At 36.6% G+C, this 26,592-nt stretch overlaps 1 protein-coding gene across 1 annotated transcript in view; it reads left to right on the forward strand.

Annotated features, from left to right (window-relative positions):
* LOC133191084 (DNA helicase MCM8-like) overlaps window positions 1-24,198 on the forward strand; it is a 38,772-nt gene extending 14,574 nt beyond the window's left edge. The window contains exons 6-28 of the mRNA XM_061326769.1: window positions 1,772-1,860; window positions 2,172-2,310; window positions 3,390-3,490; window positions 4,893-4,934; window positions 5,032-5,200; window positions 5,601-5,669; window positions 6,088-6,268; window positions 6,422-6,452; window positions 6,758-6,820; window positions 7,298-7,366; window positions 9,169-9,246; window positions 10,930-11,067; window positions 12,350-12,393; window positions 12,490-12,576; window positions 13,381-13,444; window positions 13,640-13,695; window positions 13,864-13,900; window positions 14,401-14,517; window positions 18,042-18,107; window positions 21,102-21,271; window positions 21,846-21,930; window positions 23,360-23,449; window positions 23,775-24,198. Coding sequence (XP_061182753.1) covers window positions 1,772-1,860; window positions 2,172-2,310; window positions 3,390-3,490; window positions 4,893-4,934; window positions 5,032-5,200; window positions 5,601-5,669; window positions 6,088-6,268; window positions 6,422-6,452; window positions 6,758-6,820; window positions 7,298-7,366; window positions 9,169-9,246; window positions 10,930-11,067; window positions 12,350-12,393; window positions 12,490-12,576; window positions 13,381-13,444; window positions 13,640-13,695; window positions 13,864-13,900; window positions 14,401-14,517; window positions 18,042-18,107; window positions 21,102-21,271; window positions 21,846-21,930; window positions 23,360-23,449; window positions 23,775-23,888 — 2,099 coding nt within the window. The 3' untranslated portion in view covers window positions 23,889-24,198. The remainder of the gene's footprint in view (window positions 1-1,771; window positions 1,861-2,171; window positions 2,311-3,389; window positions 3,491-4,892; window positions 4,935-5,031; window positions 5,201-5,600; window positions 5,670-6,087; window positions 6,269-6,421; window positions 6,453-6,757; window positions 6,821-7,297; window positions 7,367-9,168; window positions 9,247-10,929; window positions 11,068-12,349; window positions 12,394-12,489; window positions 12,577-13,380; window positions 13,445-13,639; window positions 13,696-13,863; window positions 13,901-14,400; window positions 14,518-18,041; window positions 18,108-21,101; window positions 21,272-21,845; window positions 21,931-23,359; window positions 23,450-23,774) is intronic.
* The last annotated feature ends 2,394 nt before the right edge of the window (window positions 24,199-26,592 follow it).

Genomic DNA, 26,592 nt, shown 5'->3' on the forward strand with positions numbered 1-26,592 from the left:
GCTGGATCTGACCTAGATTTTCCAGATGAGTGACCAGGTTAAAGTTTTTGGAGCAGGTCCATTCCCAAGTAACTATACGCCCTACCTGGACCAAACTTGCATGGATGATGCATCTAGGGATGAACACTACACACTTGCTTCGGATGCTGAATCTGACCTAGATTTTCTAGATGAGTGACCAGGTTAAAGTTTTTTGAGCAGGTCTATTTCCAAGTAATTATAAGTCCTTCTTAAACCAAACTTGTATAGATATTGATCTTGGGATGTACACTAACTAGAAAAAATATGATGTGAGATTTGCCTTACTTATAGATAACCTTCGTCGAGGTGAGCTTCGTAATCTTTGATTACCTATGTTTGGAATGTGTGACCAGGTTAAAGGTTTTGGAACAGGTTCATTGTCATGTAACTAGAAGGCTTATGATGGCACCACTTGTAAGTATGATGCAACTAGGGATGCATCCTACCAGACTTGCTTCAGATACTAGATCTGACGTGCATTGTTGGAATGATTGAATGGGTTTCACTTGTAGATATTGTTCATCAAGTTGAGTTTTGTAATCTTTGATTACCCATGTTTAAATATGTATATCCACACACTAAAATTTTTCAGCAAAACCCATCACCAGAGTAAATTTATTATGCCCCGCCATGAATATGGCCGGGGCATATAGTATTTGTCATGTCCGTCTTCCATCCTTCTGTCCTTCCGTCACACTTTGCGTTTAGCTCTGTTCAAAGCTCAGCTTCAAAGAAACTATCCAAGATATTTTTATCAAACTTCATATGCTGATAGATATTGATGAGAGCTATGCAACTGCATCAATATTTTTTGACCTTGACCTTTCTTTGGACCTTGACCTCACTTTTCTTAAATTAGTGTTTAGCTCAGTTTCAAAGATATCATTCAAGATAATGTAATCAAACTTCATATGTTGGTACATACTGATGTAAGCTATTCAACTGCATCAACATTTTTTGACCTTGACCTTTCTTTGGACCTTGACCTCACTTTTTCTAAATTAGTGTTTAGCTCAGTTTTAAAGATACCATTCAAGATAGTGTAATCAAACTTCATATGTTGATACATACTGATGTAAACTATTCAACTGCATCAACATTTTTTGACCTTGACCTTTCTTTTGACCTTGACCTCACTTTTTTCTAAATTAGTGTTTAGGTCAGTTTTAAAGATACCATTCAAGATAGTGTTATCAAACTTCATATGCTGATACATACTGATGAGAGCTATTCAACTGCATCAACATTTTTTGACCTTGACCTTTCCTTTGACCTTGACCTCACTTTTCTTAAATTAGTGTTTATGTCAGTTTTAAAGAAACCATTCATAATATTTTTATCAAACTTCATATGCTAATAGATACTGATGTAACCTTTTCAACTGCTTCAACAATTTTTGACCTTGACCTTTCCTTTGACCTTGACCTCACTTTTCTTAAATTAGTGTCAAACTTCATATGCTGATACATACTGATGTAAGCTATTCAACTTCATCAATATTTTTTCACCTTGACCTTTCTTTTGACTTTGACCTCACTTTTCTTAATTTGTGTTAAAATGTTGCATTACTAATATACCCGCTGCGGGGCATTCATGTCCTATGGACATAAGTCTAGTTATAAATAAATTTCACATACAAGAGTCCACTACTGCAAGTCAAATATTTTGCTGAACTAGATTTCAAAATTGCTTCCTGATATTTTTTTTCCAAATTCTACTAGGCATTAAGGAGATGTATTTTTATACTTAGGAATTCTACGAAGTCTGCCTGGTATAATCACAGATCTGAGAGAGTCACCGGAACAGCTGATTGCTTGTATGGGATTGGCTGTCCATCAGGTTTAGTCAGTCTCGTATCAGTAATGATCCAAGAGACTTATTTACTGCTTCCAGCATTTCCTCAGTTCTTCTTTTGTCTAGCTTTATTTATTTAATTATAAAGTAAATGTACTTTATCTCAAAATTAGTGACATTGTAATATATATACTCAACATACAATGACTGTATGTCATTTAAAAAATAATGTGCTATTGATCTTCTATTTAAATTTTTACAGTTTATTTACCCATCATGTGCTTATTGTAGAAACTTATTAATCTAATTCACTGATAACCACAACATGATTGTAGTTTTACATGTTTTGATTACAGTTGATTCTACACCATCGAAAATCCACCCCAGAACCCGGGGAGGAGGACCAAAATGACTATCAGCTTCCAATGATTCATGTTAGACTTATCAACGCTTGTCAGCCAATTGCTCTAAAGAACCTCAAAGCCAACTATTATGGTATGAATCATGAATAGCTGCAATATCAGATTAAAATTTGTTAACTTCTGTTCAATGCAAAAAGGTAATTTCAGTGCCTTCAACTGAATGTTATAGTTATTGTTGTGATTGATCTTTGACCCTCTAACCCCATAGTAAATAGATTTCTTCCCTTTGGCTACTATGCCTCTCTGTAGGAAGTATGAGATTGAAAGGTAAAAAGGTATCTTGATTTGTGTCAACAATAGAGTTAGTCCAGTTACCTATCACTGCCTCATACCCTCAACTACCTCTTTACATACTGTATGTTTGTTTGTTTGTTGTTTAATGTCCCTCTCGAGAATTTTTCACTCATATGGAGAAGCCACCATTTGCCGGTGGAGAGCTGCAAATTTTGACCTATACTCGGCACTCAGGGCCATTGAGCAGTGAAGGATCTTTTTCGTGCCAGCACCTACTGCGACACGGGACCTTGGTTTATACGGTCTCATCCGAAGGACTGATCTCCATGTCCCACAGTGGGATTCGAACCCGCAACATATGGATCAACTCCTTACTCCATGACTCGAGCAAACGCTCTAATCACTACGCCACGCGGACAACTTCATACTATAAAACAGGCTTATAGCAAACACACTTATAAGGAACTGACACTTACAGTATATTGATTTTCATTCCCCGTGGCTTTAAATTATTATTGTGAACTTAACAGACATTATGAATTATGTTTATGATGAAGCAACATTGTCCATCCTTAGCACTTCAGTATAAGTGTATTGTACTGTAGTAGGAGACAAAAAAGGCAAGCATTGTCAACATCATAATGAGTTTGACCTTTGAACCTTTTACTTTTGCTACAGTGATTCAGGAATGTTTACTGGTATAAATATCCTTTCTGACAGTTGTATTCAATATGCAATAAATGAGGGTTTACTGTGTTGATTTATTACAGTAAGTTATTGATTTATTACATGATTGTAAGTTATTGATTTATTATATGATTGTAAGTTGTTGATTTATTACATGATTGTAAGATGTTGATTAATTACAGGTAAACTGCGGATTTATTACATGATTGTTAAGTTGTTCATTTATTACAGGTAAGTTTGTGTCTGTCAAGGGAACAGTGGTCAGAGTGAGCAACATCAAGCCCCTGTGTACACACCTAGCCTTTGAGTGTGGTAGCTGTACATCTGTCCAGGTAAGTCTCTATATACCTGTACACACCTAGCCTTTGAGTGTGGTAGCTGCACATCTGTCCAGGTAAGTCCCTATATACCTGTATACACCTAGCCTTTGAGTGTGGTAGCTGTACATCTGTCCAGGTAAGTCTCTATATACCTGTGCACACCTAGCCTTTGTGTGTGGTAGCTGTACATCTGTCCAGGTAAGTCCCTATATACCTGTACACACCTAGCCTTTGAGTGTGGTAGCTGTACATCTATCCAGGTAAGTCTCTATATACCTGTACACACCTAGGCTTTGAGTGTGATAGCTGTACATCTGTCCAGGTAAGTCTCTATATACATGTACACACCTAGCCTTTGAGTGTGGTAGCTGTACATCTGTGTAGGTAAGTCTCTATATACCTGTACATACCTAGCCTTTGAGTGTGGTAGCTGTTCATCTATCCAGGTAAGTCCCTGTATACCTGTACACACCTAACCTTTGAGTGTGGTAGCTGTACATCTGTCCAGGTAAGTCCGTTTGTACCTCTACACACTTAACCTTTGAGTGTGGCAGTTGTACATCTATCCAGGTAAGTCCCTGTATACCTGTACACACCTAACCTTTGAGTGTGGCAGTTGTACATCTATCCAGGTAAGTCCCTATATACCTGTACACACCTAGCCTTTGAGTGTGGTAGCTGTTCATCTATCCAGGTAAGTCCCTATATACCTGTACACACCTAGCCTTTGTGTGTGGTAGCTGTACATCTATCCAGGTAATTCTCTATATACCTGTACACACCTAGCCTTTGTGTGTGGTAGCTGTACATCTGTGTAGGTAAGTCTCTATATACCTGTACACACCTAACCTCTGAATGTGGTAGTTGTACATCTGTCTGAGTGTGGTGGCTGTACATCTGTCTGAGTGTGGTAGCTGTACATCTGTCCGAGTGTGGTAGCTGTACATCTGTCCGAGTGTGGTAGCTGTACATCTATCCTGGTAAATCCCTATATACCTGTACACACCTAGCCTTTGAGTGTGGCAGCTGTGCTATGGTCAGTTAGGTCTGTTTCTAGCCTTCATGTACACCTATCATTAGAATGGGGTAGTTGTGTATTGCATCACTGACTTGTTGGATGTGCAGTTAAGGAAACAGAGGTGTGCATCAATGTATTTCATAATTTGTTACAGTTTACAGGAATGTTAAAACTTTTTTTATATTTTATATAAGATGTTGAAGTAAAACAAAATGTTAAAAAATTTACGCAAGTACTGATGTTTTAAGAATTGTTTTGCACCTACATTATCAGAGATTATGACGTAGTTCAATTGAGTCATGTGACATGTCTTCTCCGTAATAGAGTAACATGTACTTACAGAGTGTAACCTTGCTGTTAGATTCCATTTATAAAAAATAACTTGTATTTTTACAGAGTGTAGCCTTGCCTGATGGAAAATACATTCTCCCAACCAGGGTAAGACAAATATAATCAACATCAGATAAGCAATGGTTAATGATCTGTTAGATCTGTAGAACTTGAAAATGTTGACAGGGTATACTAACTTTTGCAGTGTCCTGTTAAAGGTTGTAGAGGAAGGATTTTTATTCCACGCCGTAGCTCAGAGCTCACTCAGACAATTGATTGGCAGACAGTGAGAGTCCAGGAAATCATGGGTGATGGACTAAAGGAATCAGGCAGAATTCCGCGCACCGTGGACTGTGAACTCACTCAGGATCTTGGTAAGGAGGACCAGGGTGTTAAAATTAGTAACTTGATATATATATATATATATATATATATATATATATATATATATATATATATATATATATATATATATATATATATGTTTCTTTCATATTTCTTGTTGAATACCTTAATTGACTTGCAGTATAATTAGTTTTATTTCATTGTCTGCTGTGTAATTTTCATTACAATTGTTGTCTGTGGTATAATTTTTAATAACATTTGTTGTTTTCTGTTATCTTTGATTACATTTGTTGTATGCTGTGTAATTTTTTATTACTTTATTATTGTCTTCTGTGTAATTCTTGATTACATTTGTTGTCTTCTATGAAATTTTTTATTACATTTGTTGTCTTCTATGTAATTTTTGATTACATTTGTTTTAATTTTTAGTGGACAGCTGTGTTCCTGGAGATGTTGTCACAGTGACTGGTGTTGTTAAGGTCAACAGCACAGATGAAGGTTAAAGAATTACTAATGACTTAATTAATACATGTACTACATATGAGCATGGTTACATGTACTACATATGAGCACGATTACATGTACTACATATGAGCTCTGTTACATGTACTACGTATGAGCTCTGTTACATGTACTACATATGAGCACTGTTACATGTTCATTCATGTACCTGTGATAGACTTTTAAAAAACTGTCTTTTATTGTGTTTTAATGTTCTTGTTTTAATCGAGTTTACATGTGCTTGTTTTTGATTGGACAGGTTGATTTTTCTGTACATGTACTTCTTTTTGATTGGACAAGTCGATTTTTCTGTACATGTACTTCTTTTTGATTGGACAGGTTGAGTTTACATGTACTTGTTTTTGGATTGGACATGTCGAGTTTTCTGTACCTGTACTTGTTTTTGATTGGACAGGTCGAGGAAGAAACAAGGACAAGTGTATGTTCTTACTGTACATTCAGGCTAATTCTGTAAACAATACAAAGGGGAATAAGACGGGAGATAACTCTGGCCTGGCCTTGGACTTTACAATGAAGGAGCTGTATGCTATTGAGGAAATCCAGAGTGAAGAGAACCTCTTCAGACTTCTTGTGGCGTAAGTAAAATATTATATCTGCATTTATTAAATGCTATGAAAAAAATTTTATGCTGAAAAATTTTCTGGGTTATTTTAAAGTTATATATTATTTGTCATTTTTATCTGTGTAAACTTGAAGTACATAAATTAGTATACCTTCTCCCTTTTCAGGTCAATGTGTCCTTCAATATATGGACATGAGGTTAGTAAGACATTATTACTCCTTTTCTTATTTTCAATAGCAGTCACATATGGAATGTTTTAAATACTAAAAAAATCACCTTTTTTTGCGGCACGTTATTATAGTGACATGGTACTTACGTCAGCAAGATTTGGTTATTGTTATATATTCTTTAAAAATATACACAAAGAAGAAATTTTTGCAAGCAGGCAATCTCACGTAATTATGCAAAAAAAAGTTCTTGCAAATGAAAAGTTATTTAGAATATTTATTTATGGTTTTGTCAGTTTACCTACGTTTAAACATCTCTTAAATCTGTTATGTAGCTGGTGAAGGCAGGTTTGATTCTTGGTTTATTTGGAGGCAGTCAGAAATACCTTAATGATAAGGTAGGTGTTTAAGAGAAAATCTCTATTTTGTATCAACTGCAATTATTAATTTTTTTTAATTTGAAAATAAACGTAATGAACATAACTTACATGTATGTTTGCAAAAATATTGGTTTCAAATAAAATTCTAGATTTCGTAAAGAAGCTTGCTACAGAATTACGAGTTGTTTGATGCAAGGACTATTTATTTTTCATGGGTCAAAAGATCAAAGGCTATTCTGAAATTTGACAAGAATTTAAAAACATTTTTTAAGATGGAATATCACAACTCAGTCTTATACTTGGTTAAAATAAAAATGCATTTTGGCAAAAAGTAAAATACTATCAACCTGTATGAAGCAGTCACCTGTACAGGTGTAAAGATGAAAACAATCTTGTGAACATTAAAGCAATATATTTTATTGGAAATTGTGTTCCTAGAACTTTACATACATGTCAGTGAGAATTTGTGACTTATCAGTTACAATTATTTCTCAGAATCGTATTCCTGTCAGAGGTGATCCACACATTTTGGTGGTGGGGGATCCAGGATTAGGGAAAAGTCAGGTGTGTATTTAATTAAATATGGGAGGGGTCTATATACATGTACATGTATCTTAAAAAACTGAAGAATATGGACAATGAAAAATTAAGTTTAAATTATTTTATGAAATGTGTGTGATAGGAACATGTTTTAAAACAACACAATGTATTTGAACATTTTTTTAATGATGTAGTATTAATATTATAAGTACAAATTATCATATTTTTTTACTTTAATCAATAAATTAACATTGGGGCCAGCTTATCACTTGTTGAGTGGGAAATACATGTATATTGGATAAGGCTTAAGGGACTGGACTCATGTATGAACATAGATATCTTGAATACCATGGATTTATCAAAATGAGTTCAAAGTCCTGACTACTTTTCTATGTATTTTAACCATTGTCAATATCTTGAATCCTCAGAGATTCTGATTTTTATGCCCCGCCATGAATATGGCCGGGGCATATAGTGTTTGTCATGTCCGTCTTCCGTCCTTCCGTCTGTCCTTCCGTCACACTTTGCGTTTAGCTCTGTTCAAAGCTCAGTTTCAAAGAAACTATCCAAGACATTTTTATCAAACTTCATATGCTGATAGATATTGATGAGAGCTATGCAACTGCATCAACATTTTTTGACCTTGACCTTTCCTTTGACCTTGATCTCACTTTTCTTAAATTAGTGTTTAGCTCAGTTTTAAAGATATCATTCAAGATAGTGTAATCAAACTTCATATGTTGATACATACTGATGTAAACTATTCAACTGTATCAACATTTTTTGACCTTGACCTTTCTTTTGACCTTGACCTCACTTTTCTTGAATTAGTATTTAGCTCAGTTTTAAAGATACCATTCAAGATAGTGTAATCAAACTTCATATGTTGATACATACTGATGTAAGCTATTCAACTGCATCAACATTTTTCGACCTTGACCTTTCTTTTGACCTTGACCTCACTTTTCTTAAATTAGTGTCAAACTTCATATGCTGATACATACTGATGAGAGCTATTCAACTGCATCAATATTTTTGACCTTGACCTTTCCTTTGACCTTGACCTCACTTTTCTTAAATAAGTGTTTAGCTCAGTTTTACCATTCAAGATAGTGTTATCAAACTTCATATGCTGATACATACTGATGAGAGCTATTCAACTGCAGCATCATTTTTTGACCTTGATCTTTTTCTTTGACCTTGACCTCACTTTTCTTAAATTAGTGTCAAACTGCATATGCTGATACATACTGATGAAAGCTTTTCAACTGCATCAATATTTTTTGACCTTGACCTTTCCTTTGACCTTGACCTCACTTTTCTTAAATTATTTTTTAGCTCAGTTTTAAAGAAACCATTCCTAATATTTTTATCAAACTTCATATGCTAATACATACTGATGTAACATTTTCAACTGCATCAACAATTTTTGTCCTTGACCTTTCCTTTCACCTTGACCTCACTTTTCTTAAATTAGTGTCAAACTTTATATGCTGATACATACTGATGTAAGCTATTCAACTGCATCAATATTTTTTCACCTTGACCTTTCCTTTGACCTTGACCTCACTTTTCTCAATTTGTGTTAAAATGTTGTGTTACTAATATACACTCGGCGGGGCATTCATGTCCTATGGACATATTTCTAGTTTTTTTCCTCAACACCATAGTTTGAAATAATTATAAGGTTTGGTTGTATTTTCATAGGAAAATATGGAAAATTTGTCTAATTATAAGTACATATGAACACACACCCTCCCAAAAATATACAATGTATTTAATTCTTTACAGCATGTTTGAACACTATACTCTTGTACTTATTATAGATGTTACAAGCTGTGGCTGACATATCCCCTCGCAGTGTTTATGTTTGTGGAAATACAACAACTACTTCTGGACTGACTGTAAGAACCAAAAGAAGTGTAAAGATTTAAGAATTCATAAATATTAATTTGTATTGAAAACAAACTTTCTAATATTAGTACTTCTTCCATTAAAATAGAAATGAGGTTAAGTTTGTCCGTTAACTGTCCATTTACCTGTCTCTATGTGTCTCCAGTAGTTGTAATTTCAATGAGATTTGGAGGATAAGCTATTGAAAGAAAATTTGAAACTTTCTGTTAGATGTTTCAGAAAATGAACTATAGCCATTGAAAGAAGTGTCAGTTGGCAAAAATGAATTTGAATTAATTTTCTGATAAAATAGGTTAAAGATGCAGACACAATATTTTATTATTTTAAGTGTAGGCATAATATTGTATAAAGATGTCCACATTGCAGCATTGATATAGACATAATTGTGCAACTCTGGTCTGTACTCCCTGAGTACTCATTAGTTTTAACAACATTAATATAGACAGCTATAGCTCTGGTCTGAAAATTCATTAGTTCTATTAACATCAATATAGAAATCTATAGCTCTGATCTGAGTACTCACTAGTTTTATGAACATTAACAGCTATACTCTGGTCTTTAGTTTTGTCTGAGTATACACTATGTCTGTCTGAGTATACAGTAACTATGTCTGTCTGATTATACAGTATGTCTTTCTGAGTATACAGTAGCTATATCTGTCTGAGTTTACAGTAGCTGTATCTGTCTGAGTATACACTACGTCTGTCTGAGTATACACTATATCTGTCTGAGTATACAGTAGCTATATCTGTCTGAGTATACACTATGTCTGTCTGAGTATACACTATATCTGTCTGAGTATACAGTAGCTATATCTGTCTGAGTATACAGTAGCTGTATCTGAGTATACACTATGTCTGTCTGAATATACACAATGTCTGTCTGAGTATACAGTAGCTATATCTGTCTGAGTATACACTATGTCTGTCTGAGTATTTAGTAGCTATGTCTGTCTGAGTATACAGTAGCTATATCTGTCTGAGTATACACTATGTCTGTCTGAGTATACAGTAGCTATGTCTGTCTGAGTATACACTATGTCTGTCTGAGTATACAGTAGCTATGTCTGTCTGAGTATACAGTAGCTATGTCTGTCTGAGTATACAGTAGCTATATCTGTCTGAGTATACACTATGTCTGTCTGAGTATACAGTAGCTATGTCTGTCTGAGTATACAGTAGCTATATCTGTCTGAGTATACACTATGTCTGTCTGAGTATACACTATGTCTGTCTGAGTATACAGTAGCTATATTTGTCTGAGTATACAGTAGCTATACAGTAGCTATATCTGTCTGAGTATACAGAAGCTATGTCTGTCTGAGTATACACTATGTCTGTCTGAGTATACACTATGTCTGTCTGAGTATACAGTAGCTATGTCTGTCTGAGTATACACTATGTCTGTCTGAGTATACAGTAGCTATGTCTGTCTGAGTATACAGTAGCTATATCTGTCTGAGTATACAGTAGCTATATCTGTCTGAGTATACAGTAGCTATATCTGTCTGAGTATACACTATGTTTGTCTGAGTATACAGTAGCTATATCTGTCTGAGTTTACAGTAGCTATATCTGTCTGAGTATACACTATGTCTGTCTGAGTATACAGTAGCTATGTCTGTCTGAGTATACAGTAGCTATGTCTGTCTCAGCTGATTTCTACCTCCACAGGTGACCCTGTCTAAGGATGGGGGATCTGGTGACCATGCCCTGGAGGCTGGAGCTTTGGTGCTGGCTGACCAGGGCTGTTGTTGTATTGATGAGTTTGATAAGATGGGAAGTCAACACCAGGCATTGCTGGAGGCGATGGTAAGTACAGACCAGGGCTGTTATTGTATTGATGAGTTTGATAAGATGGGAAGTCAACACCAGGCATTGCTGGAGGGGATGGTAAGTACAGACCAGGGCTGTTGTTGTATTGATGAGTTTGATAAGATGGGAAGTCAACACCAGGCATTGCTGGAGGCGATGGTAAGTACAGACCAGGGCTGTTATTGTATTGATGAGTTTGATAAGATGGGATGTCAACACCAGGCATTGCTGGAGGCGATGGTAAGTACAGACCAGGACTGTTGTTGTATTGACGAGTTTGATAAGATGGGAAGTCAACACCAGGCATTGCTGGAGGTGATGGTAAGTACAGACCAGGACTGTTATTGTATTGACGAGTTTGATAAGATGGGAAGTCAACACCAGGCATTGCTGGAGGCGATGGTAAGTACAGATCAGGACTGTTATTGTATTGACTAGTTTGATAAGATGGGAAGTCAACACCAGGCATTGCTGGAGGTGATGGTAAGTACAGACCAGGACTGTTATTGCATTGAGGAGTTTGATAAGATGGGAAGTCAACACCAGGCATTGCTGGAGGCGATGGTAAGTACAGATCAGGGAATTGTCGTAAAGGTGGCCATGTACATACAGAACAGTGGTGTAGAAGTAGAGATTGATTGGTTGCAGTTTTATGTCCCTTAGAAGATTATTTCACTCCTATGAGATACTGGTGAAAAGCTTCAAATTTAGACCTTTACTTACTACTCAGCCATTGAGCAGTAAGGGTTCTTTTAGCATGCCAATGCCTGAGTGTGACACAACCCTCAGTTTTTAAAGGTCTTATCCAAAAACCCGAGGAAGGGAGTGGAGAAGTAGAGGGTGCCATGTATGTACAGACCAGGGAGTGGAGAAGTAAAGGGGGCCATGTATGTACAGAACAGGGGATTAGGTGATGCCAGTTTTTAGGTCATCAAATATTGAGAAAATCTGATAGGAAATGTTAAGCTGTGGGCCTTAGTTTGTACCACTAGGGGTTGGTAGGGATGGACCATGGTATATAATTATCTATTGACCTAAGATTTGAGAGTGATGGGCTGCATATAGTGCATGTGGTAGTCCATGATGTATGAAGATTAGGGTAGAGAAGAGTTGCACTGGATGTGCAGTAGACTAGGAGTCTAGGAGGGGCTAGGTTGGAGGAAATGATTTGTATTGATCCCGGGGAATTTGGAGATTGTGAAACCATTTTTTTGAAGATATCAAGTACATTGTAGTAATGAAACCAAAAATACTGTACAATCATGTAATTTTATTTCAGGAGCAACAGAGCATTAGTATAGCAAAAGCAGGCATTGTGTGCAGGTAAGATACAAGACTGGTGTGTTACTGATATATACTGGTAAGTTAAATTTAATAAATTATATTAAGTAATATGACCAATTGTTGTTTGTCTAACAGTTTGCCAGCAAGAACTTCCATCATTGCAGCAGCAAATCCCATTGGAGGACATTACTCCAAGAGCAAGACTGTCTCTGAAAATCTAAAGTAAGACCACACTTCTGCAGAGAGGGCAACACTGTGCAACTACTTAAACAGTATGAAAATTGAACAAATAAAATCTGTATGGACTAAGAGATTTGTGACACTAACAGGTACTTGTAATCTACATGTTTATGACACTAATGGGGGCTTTCATCTAGGAAACTGTGATGTTTTTGTGATCTATGACACCAACAGGTGTTGTGATCTATGAACTAAAAGTGCTTGTGATCTTTGACACTAACAAGTGCTTGTGTTCTATGACACTAACAAGTGCTTGTTTTTTGACACTAACAGGTGCTTGTGTTCTATTATACTAACAAATGCTTGTGTTCTATGACACTTACAGGTGTTTGTCATCTACGAAAGTTACAGGAGCTTGTCATCTATGACACTAACAAGTTCTTGTGTTCAATGACACAAATAGATGCCTATGATCTATGACACTAAGAAGTTTTTGTGATCTATCTATGTCACTAACAGGTGTTTGCATACTATGATGCTAACAGGTGTTTGTGATCTATGACACTGTCAGATGCTTGTCATCTATGTCACTAATAGGTGCTTGTGTTGTACAACACTAACAGGTGTTTGTCATCTATGACACTATCAGGTGCTGGTGCTCTATGACACTAACAGGTGCTGGTGCTCTACGACACTAACAGGTGTTTGTCATCTATGACACAAACAGGTGTTTGTCATCTATGACACTAACAGGTGCTTGACACTATTAGATACTTGTCTTCTAAAACTACATTAGGTGCTTTTCATCTCTGACCCTAACATGTGCTTGTGTTTTGTACTTGACAGAATGGGTAGTGCCCTCCTGTCCAGATTTGACCTTGTCTTCATACTTCTTGATAAACCTGATGAAGTAAGTTTGGTTTTCAAAACAATTTCCTCATTTGACTTTGATCATGTGATAAGTAATAGCTTAAGGAAAATGCTCTTTTATTTGATCCCAGTTCTAGAAATGCACCATGTGCATTTACCTCTTGATCTGATTGTAAACATGTATTTTCCCCAATACCTTGTTGTTGTGTTCTTTTACTTCTACCTTTCATTTTAGGAAATGGATAGTATGCTCTCTGACCACGTTATGGCTTTGCATGCTGGGAAAAACAGGTGGGACTTGTTATTGTTGGATATTTAATAGTTCCCATTTGACAATATTTTTACAATTATCATCTGGATATTAAATAGCTCTGATTTGACAATATTTACAATTATCATCTGGATATTGAATAGCTCTGATTTGACCATGATATTTACAACATAGTCTTATGTTTTCAGGTCCATCTCATCTTTAACAGTCAGGCGTCAAAACTCTGTAAGTTATATATATACTGTATGTAATGTTACATCAGAATATCATTGAAAAATTATAATGAAGTATGTACTGTTATTCCATAATTCTAATGCAATTGTTTTGTAAAATGAATTTTGATTGGCTAATGCAATGATGTTTGAGGCAGTTAAATGAGCATTAATGAGAGTGAAAGCTTCTGATTATGACGTCATAATAGAGCAACGCAAAAACACAACACTCCGTGAGGTATTTCATATAACAAAACTCAACAAAATAATACGTAAACAAACAACATAAATTGCATTAAAATAGGAATAACTATCTTCTAATTTGGTATTTGCGACCGTTAATGCTGATTTAACGGTCTTGCAAACATCCATTTTACTGGCTCCGCTTACGCATTGCCGGTAAAAATCACTTTACAACAGTTAAATCAGCACTAACGGTCGCAATTACCGAATTATAAGATAGATATTCCCTAATTTCATAAACCATGAGATGTGAATTTTGTACTTATACAGAATACCAGCGCCAATTCGTCTGTACTTCTGAGTGAATCAGACAAACCTCTGACAGAGAGATTGAAGATTTCCCCAGGGGAGCATGTAGACTATATCCCACACCAACTAATGAGAAAGGTAATGTCTACAGGGGAGCATGTAGACTATATCCCACTCCAGGTAATATCTACAGGGGAGCATGTAGAATATATCACACACCAGGCCATGTCTACAGGGGAGCATGTAGACTAAATCACACACCACATAATGTCTACAGGAGAGCATGTAGACTATATCACACACCAGGTAATGTCTACAGGGGAGCATGTAGACTATATCCCACACCAGGTAGTGTCTACAGGTGAGCATGTAGATTATATCACACACCAGGCCATGTCTACAGGGGAGCATGTAGACTATATCCCACACCAGGTAATGTCTACAGGGGAGCATGTAGACTATATCCCACACCAGGTAATGTCTACAGGGGAGCATGTAGATTATATCACACACCAGGCCATGTCTACAGGGGAGCGTGTAGACTATATCACACGCCACATAATGTCTACAGGAGAGCATGTAGACTATATCACACACCAGGTAATGTCTACAGGGGAGCATGTAGACAATATCCCACACCAGCTGATGAGAAAGGTAATGACTACAGGGGAGCATGTAGACTATATCACACACCAGGTAATGTCTACAGGGGAGCACGTAGACTATATAACACACCAGGTAATGTCTACAGGCTAGCATGTGGACTATATCACACTCCAGGCCATGTCTACAGGGGATTATGTAGACTATATCCCACACCAGGTAATGTCTACAGGGGAGCATGTAGACTATATCACACACCAGCTGATGAGAAAGGTAATGTCTACAAGGGAGCATGTAGACTATATCCCACACCAGGCCATGTCTACAGGGGAGCATGTAGACTATGTCCCACACCAGGTAATGTCTACAGGGGAGCATGTAGACTATATCACACACCAGGAAATGTGTACAGGGGAGCATGTAGACTATATCCCACACCAGGTAATGTCTACAGGGGAGCATGTAGACTATATCCCACACCAGGTAATGTCTACAGGGGAGCATAAAGACTATATCATACACAAGGTAATGTCTACTACAGGGGAGCATGTAGACTATATCACACACCAGGTAATGTCTACAGGAGAGCATGTAGACTATATCCCACACCAGGTAATGTCTACAAGGGAGCATGTAGACTATATCACACACCAGGTAATATCTACAGGGGAGCATGTGAACTATATCACACACCAGGTAATGTCTACAGGGGAGCATGTAGATTATATCACACACCAGGCCATGTCTACAGGGGAGCATGTAGACTATATCACACACCAGGTAATGTCTACAGGGGAGCATGTGAGCTATATCCCACACCAGGTAATATCTACAGGGGAGCATGTAGACTATATCCCACACCAGGCCATGTCTACAGGGCAGCAGGTAGACTATATCCCACACCAGGTAATGTCTACAGGGGAGCATGTAGACTATATCACACACCAGGTAATGTCTACAGGGGAGCATGTGAACTATATCAAACACCAGGTAATGTCTACAGGGGAGCATGTAGACTATATCCCACACCAGGCCATGTCTACAGGGGAGCATGTAGACTATATCCCACACCAGGCCATGTCTACAGGGGAGCATATAGACTATATCACACACCAGGTAATGTCTACAGGGGAGCATGTGAACTATATCACACACCAGCTGATAAAAATTGTCTACACAGACATTTTTATGACAATATTAAGTCATTGGCATTTTTTCATTTTCCACTAAATGAATCTTTGCAGAAGTCTGAAACTGGTATAAATTTATGTACTACGCCAGGCGATAGGTCAGACACGAAAAAGAAGACCATGATACTTTGTCAGAATGGATTAAATGTATCAGATGTATGTTAAAATCGCGCATTAAAAGATTGAGAGGCAATATGAAAACCATCTATCCTTCTGTATTCAATAATCCAGAAGTGAAAAAAGAATTAGATAGATTACATGATCAGTACGTACTGGTCCCTGCTGACAAAGCAGATAACAACATTGTCTTTGTCTGTAAGGCTCATTATATTAAATGTATTTTAGAGGAACTTGGATTTAATTCTACAAGTGGTAATCCAACTTATACTCATAGTTCCCTTTCTAAGGAAGAAATTCTTCAAAATCATATGTCAGTTTTGAATATTTTTAATATTCCAAACAACCAAAATGAATTTGAATTACCATATTTTTATTGGATTCCGAAACTTCATAAAAATCCTTACAAACAAAGATACATAGCGGGTTCCAGTAAATGTTCAACCAAGCCTCTATCTTTACTCCTCACTAAGATATTAACAGTGGTGAAGGAGAAACTTCAAGAGTACTGTGCAACAATATATTCGAGAAGTGGTGTAAATCAGATGTGGATACTTAAAAATTCCAAGGAACTTTTGGAAAATTTGAAATCACAAGATTTTACCAAAATCAACAGCTTAAAAACTTACGACTTTTCAACTTTATACACAACCATTCCCCACGATAAATTAAAGTCCAGGCTTTTTGAGATCATTGACAGCTGCTTTTTCAATAAAAATGGAACTCGTAAATATACTTACTTTGTCATTGGTCATTTGCAAAATTATTTTGTTAAAAAACATTCTGATTGTACACACAAGTACTCTGAAGTTGACATTAAAAAGATGCTTGAGTTTCTGATTGACAATATCTATGTGGTTTTTGGAGACCAGGTCTTCCAACAATCTATTGGAATTCCCATGGGTACCAATTGCGCCCCGTTATTAGCAGACCTTTTTTTGTATTCATATGAAGCAGAATTTGTCCAAAATCTTGTACGTGAAAAGAAGAAAACACTTGCTGTGGCCTTCAACTCGACATTTAGATATATCGACGACGTATTGTCAATTAACAATGGCTATTTCCATTCTCATGTCGATACGATATATCCTTGTGAACTTGAGATAAAAGATACCACAGAGTCTGACACATGTGTTTCATATTTGGATATTTTACTTGAAAAAGACGTTAATGGTAATCTAACAACCAAGCTTTATGATAAACATGATGACTTTAACTTTTCAATCGTCAACTTCCCTTACTTATGCAGCAATATACCTTCATCACCTGCATATGGGGTATATATCTCTCAGCTGATTCGATACGCAAGAGCATGCTCTACATATGTACAATTTCTAAAACGAGGTAAATTATTGACAAATAAGTTGATGAGACAAGAATATCAGCTGTCTCGTTTAAAGTCATCATTTCGTAAGTTCTATGGTCGATACAATGACCTTGTCAGCAAATACAATTTATCATTGAGTCAAATGCTGACTGACGTTTTTCATACTAATTGTTAAGCCATTATTTACACACTGAATTGTCGACGGATTTTTCCGTTATTTCCCGATCATGACAAGGAGCACACGGCGGGTGTGACCGGTCGGCAGGGGATGCTCACTCCTCCGTGGCACCTGATCCCACCTCTGATGTTTGGAGGTCCGTGTTTGCTCTGCTCCTATTTTGTATTGTTTTATGGACTTCTGAGCTTGAATACTGTTCGTTATCACCATATATTTCATGTAAGTTATTCTTTTTGATATCGTTTAGTATGTAGGTTATGCCAGAAAGTATGTGTATCCAAAGATAGGACCTGATGCAGCAAAAGTATTGCAGGTAATTCAGATTAAAATATTCTGAAGCATAATGAGGTGTAGAAAGGAATTACAGCACACCTGGCTCCAACACCATGTATTTTGAATATATTGATTTTTATGTAAAAAACGTTTAAAAAGTGCAAGTTTGTGTAACTTTCAAATACAGACACATTACAAAATTTTTGTTTGATTTTTAGCTCACCTCAACGAAGTTGGGGGAGCTTATGTAATACCCTTGGCGTCGGTGTCCCAGGTTAAGGTTTTTGGGGCAGTTTTCTTTTCAAGTACTTCTTTGGTCTATATTAGTCAGAGATGCATGGAGGATGCTTCTAGTGTGTTTGATTGTACCAGTCAAGGTTTCAGATGCTAGAATGACCAGGTTAATGTTTTTGGAGCAGGTTAAAGTTTCTGGAGCAGGTCTCATTTCCAAGTAACTATAAGCCCTATATTGACCAAGCTTGCATGGATGATACATCTAAGGATGCACACTACTGGCCTTGCTTCGGATGCTGGATCTGACCTATATTTTCTGGATGAGTGACCTGGTTAAAGTTTTTGGAGCAGATCTCCTTTCCAAGTAACTATAAACCCTATATTGAACAAACTTGCATGGATGATATATCTAAGGATGCACACTATTGGACTTGCTTCGGATGCTGGATCTGACCTATATTTTCTGGATGAGTAACCAGGTTAAGGTTTTTGGAGCAGATCTCATTTCCAAGTAACTAAAAGCCCTTTATTGACCAAACTTGCATGGATGATACATTTAAGGATGCACACTACTGGACTTGCTTCGGATGCTGGATCTGACCTATATTTTCTGGATGAGTAACCAGGTTAAAGTTTTTGGAGCAGATCTCCTTACCAAGCAACTATAAGCCCTATATTGAATAAACTTGCATGGATGATACATCTAAGGATGCACACTACTGGACTTGCTTCGGATGCTGGATCTGACCTATATTTTCTGGATGAGTAACCAGGTTAAGGTTTTTGGAGCAGATGTCATTTCCAAGTAACTATAAATCCTATATTGACCAAACTTACATGGATGATACATCTAAGGATTCACACTACTGGACTTGCTTCGGATGCTGGATCTGACCTACATTTTCCAGATGAGTAACCAGGTTAAAGTTTTTGGAGAAGATCTCATTTCCAAGTATAAGGCCTATCTGAACCAAACTTGCATGGATGATGCATCAAGGGATGAACAATCTCAAAACTTGCTTTGGATGCTGGATGTGACTTACATTTTCTGGATGAGTGACTAGTTTTAAGTTTTCAGATAAGTCTATTCCCAAGTAACTGCAAGCCCGTCAGACCAAAATTGCATAAATATTGCATCTAGGGATGCACACTCCTAGATTATTAGTTTAGTGTGGGACTTTGCCTTACTTAAAGACAACATTCGTTGAGGTAAGCTCTGTAATCTCTGATTACCTATGTTTGAATTTTTTTCAAACATTATACTATTCAAAATTTTTGACTCATTTCTGTTCTCAGTTTATGGTCTCAAGACTAGTTTATTAGCTCACCTGAGCCGAAGGCTCAAGTGAGCTTTTCTGATCACTTTTTGTCCGGCGTCCGTCTGTCTGTCTGTCCGTCTGTCTGTCTGTCTGTCTGTCTGTAAACTTTTAACATTTTCGACTTCTTCTCAAGAACCACTGGGCCAATTTCAACCAAACTTGCCACAAAGTATCCTTGGGTGAAGGGGATTCAAGTTTGTTAAAATGAAGGGCCCCGCCCTTTTTCAAGGGGAGATAATAAAGAATTAGTGAAATATTAATAGCATCTTTGAAAAATCTTCTTCTCAAGTACCACAGGGCCAGGAAAGATGAAACTCCTGTGGAAGCATCCTCAGGTAGTGTAAATTCAAGTTTGTTCAAATCATGACCCCCGGGGGTAGGGCGGGGCCACAATGGAGGATCAAAGTTTTACATAGAAATATATAGGAAAAACCTTTAAAAATCTTCTTCTCAAGAACAGCAAAGCCATGATGAGTCATATTTATATGGAAGCATCCTCAGGTAGTGTAGATTCAAGTTTGTTCAAATCATGACCCCCGGGGGTAGGGCGGGGCCACAATGGAGGATCAAAGTTTTACATAGAAATATATAGGAAAAACCTTTAAAAATCTTCTTCTCAAGAACAGCAAAGACATGTTGAGTCATATTTATATGGAAGCATCCTCAGGTAGTGTAGATTCAAGTTTGTTCAAATCATGACCCCCGGGGGTAGGGCAGGGCCATGATTGACTATCAAAGTTTTACATAGAAATATTTAGGAAAAATTTTAAAAATCTTCTCAGGAACAGCAAAGCCCTGATTGATCATATTTATGTGGAATCATCCTCAGGTAGTGTAGATTTTATTTTGTTCAAATCATGACCCCCGGGGGTAGGGTGGGGCCACAATGGAGGATCAAAGTCTTAAATAGAAATATATAGGATAATAACTTGGAAGCATCCTCAGGTAGAGCAGACTCAAATTTGTTCAAATGATGACCCCTGGGATAGGGAGGAGCCACAATGGGGGATAAAATTTTTACAAAGGAATATATTGGAAATTTTTTTTGAACATCTCAAGTACAAGAAAACCATTTGTTATATTGACATGGAAGCATCATCAGGTAGTTTAAAATTCAAGCCCCCCCCCCTCCCCGCACGCGGTGGTAATCTTTTCAATACTGAACTCATTTGTGCTTTTGCCCAGCCAATGTGCTCAGGTGAGCGATGTGGCCCATGGGCCTCTTGTTTGAATAATGTTAGACTATTAACCGTTTGAGAATCCCTTTTTATTACATTACACATGTTACACCAGAGTAAACATCCCTGCCAATACAAAATGAGTCGTGGCTCAAAGAATGTCAATTTTAAGTTAAACATTTTAAGTTTTACCTTTCTTTAAACTTGTCTCAGTACTTAAAGATCCTCCCTCTCTTTACTGAAGAGGCATTCTGACATTGTGTTGGGATGTCAGTCATTTGTGTGATGATTTCTCTGTACCAGGATTTTTACATTACTCTGAGGAAGCAGCACCAGGGTCTAGACAGCACCCCCATCACCACTCGGCAGTTAGAGTCCCTGATCCGGCTGACAGAGGCCCGAGCCAGACTGGAGCTGAGGGAGGTAGCCACCAAAGAGGACGCAGAGGATGTCATAGAGATCATGAAATATAGGTCAGAAATCATAAAGTATAAGTCAGAAATCATAAAGTGTAGGTCAGAAATCATAAAGTATAGGTCAGAAATCATAAAGTGTAGGTCAGAAATCATGAAATATAGGTCAGAAATCATAAAGTGTAGGTCAGAAATCATAAAGTGTAGGTCAGAAATCATGAAATATAGGTCAGAAATCATGAAGTATAGGTCAGAAATCATAAAGTGCAGGTCAGAAATCATAAAGTATAGGTCAGAAATCATAAAGTGTAGGTCAGAAATCATGAAATATAGGTCAGAAATCATGAAGTATAAGTCAGAAATCATTGAATATAGGTCAGAAATCATAAACTGTAGGTCAGAAATCATAAACTGTAGGTCAGAAATTGTGAAATATAGGCAAGAAATCAGCTTTGAATGAAGTATGCATGAACATAAGTGCAAAATACATTAGGTAGTAGATAAGGTAGTAGAATTGTAGCAATGCCGTTCACTTTGCGATAAAGGGAAAGACTCTCTGTTCAAAATGACACAATTTTAGAATAATTTCAAGTTTTAAAGTCTGTGATGTTTAAGAATGTTTCCTGGTTTTCAGTATGATAGACACCTACTCGGACCAGTTTGGTAGCCTGGACTTTCTGAGATCCCAGCATGGTTCTGGCATGAGTGGACGGTCCAAGGTCAGTCACTCTACATGGTTATTTTGTTTGCCTTGGACTAGATCAATGCCCTGTCATTGGATAAAGGACCTCACATGCCTACCATCTATATTGCTGTTAACAGCAAGTAACAAAATATAGATGGCAACATGGTGAATTATAACAATGACATGTCAACCATGTTCTCTGAAAAAAAAAAATCCTTATGTTATTTTCCCCTCTTAAAATAAACCAATATAGTCATGTTTTTAATTTTTTTGGCAATGCTGCAATTAAATTTAGAGTAGCACCCCTTATAGCTTGGTAAAAAGAAAATTTAGTTATTTCCCTTTAATATGTCACTAAAATTGATCAATGTGGCAGTGTATGAATGAACTGATGCAGTGGTGCCTGAGAAACTTCAGATGAATTTTTTGGCCTTAATGGGTTTATTTTTGACTGTCTACAGAAATTTGTCAGATTGTTAAAAGGTACTAGAAGGTTCAGCTTTGCTTAGCTTTTATCCAATTCAAGGACTATCCAGATTGGCTCACTTTATCCTTAACCTTAAGGCACTATCCAGATTTCTTCAACTTATCCTAAACCTCAAGGCACTATCCAGATTGCTTCACTTTATCCTCAACCTCAAGGCACTTTGAGGATCGCTTCACTTTATCCTTAACCTCAAGGCACGATTCAGATTGGTTCACATTATCCTCAACCTCAAGACACTATCTTTATTGCTTCAATTTATCCTCAACCTCAAGGCACTATCCAGATTGCTTCACTTTGTCCTCAACCTCAAGACCCTATCCAGATTGCTTCAATTTATCCTCAACCTCAAGGCACTATCCAGATAGCTTCACTTTATCCCTAACAACAATGCACTATCCAGATTGCCTCACTTTATCCTCAACCACAAGACACTATCCAGATTGCTTCAATTTATCCTCAACCTCAAGGTACTATCCAGATTGCTTCAATTTATCCTCAACCTCAAGACACTATCCAGATTGCTTCAATTTATCCTCAACCTCAAAGCACTATCTAGATTGCTTCAATTTATCCTTGACATACTAAGTTGGTGCTATCAAGATTGCTTTATTCTCAAGGACTATTCAGTTTGCCTTGTTTCATACTTACTTGTTTGAATCTTGTTTATTTGATATATACATGTATTGAAGGCTTTGTGATAAATGTATCTTTGTTAATAAAAGATTCATGCTGTGAAAATGAGTACAAAGCTGTTACTGTTTTTGTCCATATTCACTGTTGATGGGTTTTCCTGTACATTGTTCGCTGCAGTGGTATAGTATACATGTATTTCTGTGTATACGTAGGTTTTAGAGAAATGTCACAGTACGTCAGTATCCTGTTGTAAATATACTTAGTTCTACAGATATTTTTCCCAGTAAAAATATGCACACATTTGAATGTAAATGCTTTTAAATTTTTGATTTTCTTTTAAAAGCCCAAGAAGTTTGTAGGAGCCTTACAGAAAGTGTCAGAAAGGACGTACAACTCCATCTTCACAGTCCAGCAGATGAGACAGATAGCTCAGGTATGACAGATCAGTATTACTGTGGAAATTACTTCTATAATTTGTGTCAACAGTTAATACATTTACATACTGTTAACCAAATTTTACAGGTTTTACATGTGAACTATTTATTTCATTGCATATTTCCATGTACATGTATGTAGAATATTTCCCCAGTCCTGAAAATTACGGGTAGATTACAATCTGACAAATAGTGAATAAAAGTTGTTGTGAAAAGTAATATAGCTGGTTTGCAGTATTTCATCAGAACCTAATTAATGTAAGTTTGAATTATCATACATGTATTTGCTTTTCACCTTTAACTTGATAAGATTTTGTTCTTCAGGAAATTGGATTACATGTTCCAGATTTTGAAGGCTTCATATCCTCGTTAAACAACCAGGGGTTTCTATTAAAGAAAGGTCCTAAGGTGTACCAATTACAGACCACTGATTACTGACACCTAAAAGATGAACCAATTACAGACCACAGATTACTGACACCTAAAAGGTGAACCAATTACAGACCACGGATTACTGACATCTAAAAGAATGTGTACCAATTACAGACCACCGATTACTGACACCTAAAAGAAGAATAACTTGATGATTAAAAGTGATCTTTCATGTGGATTCTCATTTTATAATTAATTACTACCCATTCTCAATGTGGCTCATTTTATATACAGTAATTAATCTGTTTCATTGAATTGCTGTTGTTACAAAGATTGTAATAAAACTGTGATAAGACTGATTAAAGCTGGAAAATCATTACATCTGTATTGATATCTTGATGAACAACTGTAGGGCCATATATTGCTATAATTGTAGCTATCTCAGTGAGCCTATCTAAACGTGAAAGACATGCATGTGGTAGATTTCACACAGACTGAACATAAATCAGTTCATACAGACCATGAAAAGTGCTTGAATTCTATTTTGACCCAGTCCTTGAAAATGGTTATACAGTAGTCATGGAAAAGTGCTTGAAGAGCAAGGGCCACTTAGGGCCTTTTTTGGCCCTGTGAGTTTCTGAAAAATCGAAACTGCTCAGTTTTGGTTAACAATGCAGTATTTATCACTTGGACCCTTGGTGATCGTGTATCTATTAAACATGACATAATTTTCTCTATAGTCAATGCATTATGATGCCATGAAATGCGTCATTTTTACCATATTCTGTAAATCCCTTTAAAAATGGCCAAAAGTTTGAGAATTTTTTCATATAGAGCCTCTGATCCAAAATATGCAATAACATAATGAAAGATCTGTTTCTGAAGATCATAAGACATGTTTTAATTTTTGAATTGAAGGCTGTGCTCATATTTTAATTCTTTGCTGAACATAGTCAAATATGCCTGTTTTCTGCAAAATTCAAGAAGATTGCATTTTAACAAAGCCTGTTTTCCAATACCTGAATTCTCAAAAAGAAATTTTGTTATAGGAAATTAAAGCACTGTCTTTACTTTAGTTTGATATATGAAATGGGACAGAGGATGATAGTCAAATAATTGATATAAGGACAGGGCCATTTTATGCATAAAGTGAACCTAGCTCTTTGCATGTTAAGTGCCTGAAATTTTTTCTATGGTGCTTGAATTCTGATGTTGAGCTGCTATATAAGCAAAGATTTTAAAAGAAAGAAAAGAATGTGTTAATTTACCTTTTAATAAGGTCACCTGAGTCACTCGGGTGACCTATTGCGATCTATTGTGCATCATCTTTTAACATTTGAACATTTTTAGTTTTTCTCCAGAAATGCTAAATCAATTTCAACCAATTTTGGCTTAAAGCATCTATGAGTGAAGGGGAACAAAAATTGTGAATTTTATGGTCCCTGCTCCCCTAAGGTCTGAAGGATGGGGCTAGAACCATTCTATCTTTAAAAAGCCATTTTGACTCCTGGACATCAAATAGTCAAGCTGTTGGCATGATTGTAATAAGCATTGAACCCTCTACCAAAATTGTGAAAGAGCAAGAGCCACGAACCATCAAAAATGGCCCTGTCTAAAAAATTAACGGGTTTTTGTCAATTGATAGTGAAGACCTTCAGCTTTGCTTTGTCGTTTTTCTTTTTTCGATATCGATTATATTTTTTGAAAAAGAGAGTTTGAAGTATGGTGGGTGTTTTAAAAGAAAAATGCTAGTAGAACGTCATTTTCTGTAAGGTAACGTCGTAGGGCGGAAAAATTACCTTGATCGATTTTGCATGTATGAATATGTGACTTTGAATTAAAACTAGTATTATTAATATAATAAACATCATAATTAATTTGAGACAATTAAAAGCATTTGGATCTTGATTTTACATTGCCGTCTTTATGGTAACCTCGTGTTTAACTGATTGAATTATATAGATACATGTAGTAAACACTAGAGGCTGTGAGCACTAAGCTCACAAAATGATACCCCGCCTATCATATGTTTATAATGGCAAAGTCCATGTTTTACTACGGGAGACCCGAAATATGTGTCTGATCAAAAGTGAAATAGGAGGTGCACAAGGGCACTATGTAAAAAAGATTCTGTGAAAGTATCATTTAATCTTTAATTTATTCAGGCGTATAAGAGGATTTGCAGATAACAGATGGGTACCCCTAAATATTCTGGAAAGAATGGCAATGTCTGTTTTGCTATTGGAAACCCGAAATATGTGTCCGATCAAAAAGTAAAATAGGAGGTGCACAATGGCACTATGTAACAAAGATTCTGCGAAAGATTGAGTGGTATAGGAGTTGCGGATAAGAGATGTGTACGTACACCCCAAAGCGTAATGGACGGACGTACAGACTGACGGACGGACACCCTCATCACTATATATTCCCACTTTTCAAGCGGGAGTATAATAATATGTGTGATTGTCTTGGAATATTTTCATTCTATCTGGTTCCTTCGATAATATTAAAAAAAGGAACATTCTATTTATATCCTTCAACACATTTTTGAGCGATGCTTCGCTCCTAGTTAAGTATTGAATATTGATCATCATAAACAATATACGACATGCTTCAAATGCCGATAGTCTGTCTAACTTTGTTTTCCGGATTTGCAGATATTAAGCTGATCTTTGGCATGTGCGTCCAGGCATTCGCAATTTATCAGAATGGTTTAATTAGTAAAGAGAACTCATCAAAACATTCTAGCCCTAAATGTGAGTTTCTTTGG

This window comes from Saccostrea echinata, unplaced genomic scaffold (assembly GCF_033153115.1).
Source record: "Saccostrea echinata isolate AGI-Se365-2 ecotype Australia unplaced genomic scaffold, CSIRO_AGI_Sech_v1 ptg000023l, whole genome shotgun sequence".
NCBI classification, from domain to species: domain Eukaryota; kingdom Metazoa; phylum Mollusca; class Bivalvia; order Ostreida; family Ostreidae; genus Saccostrea; species Saccostrea echinata.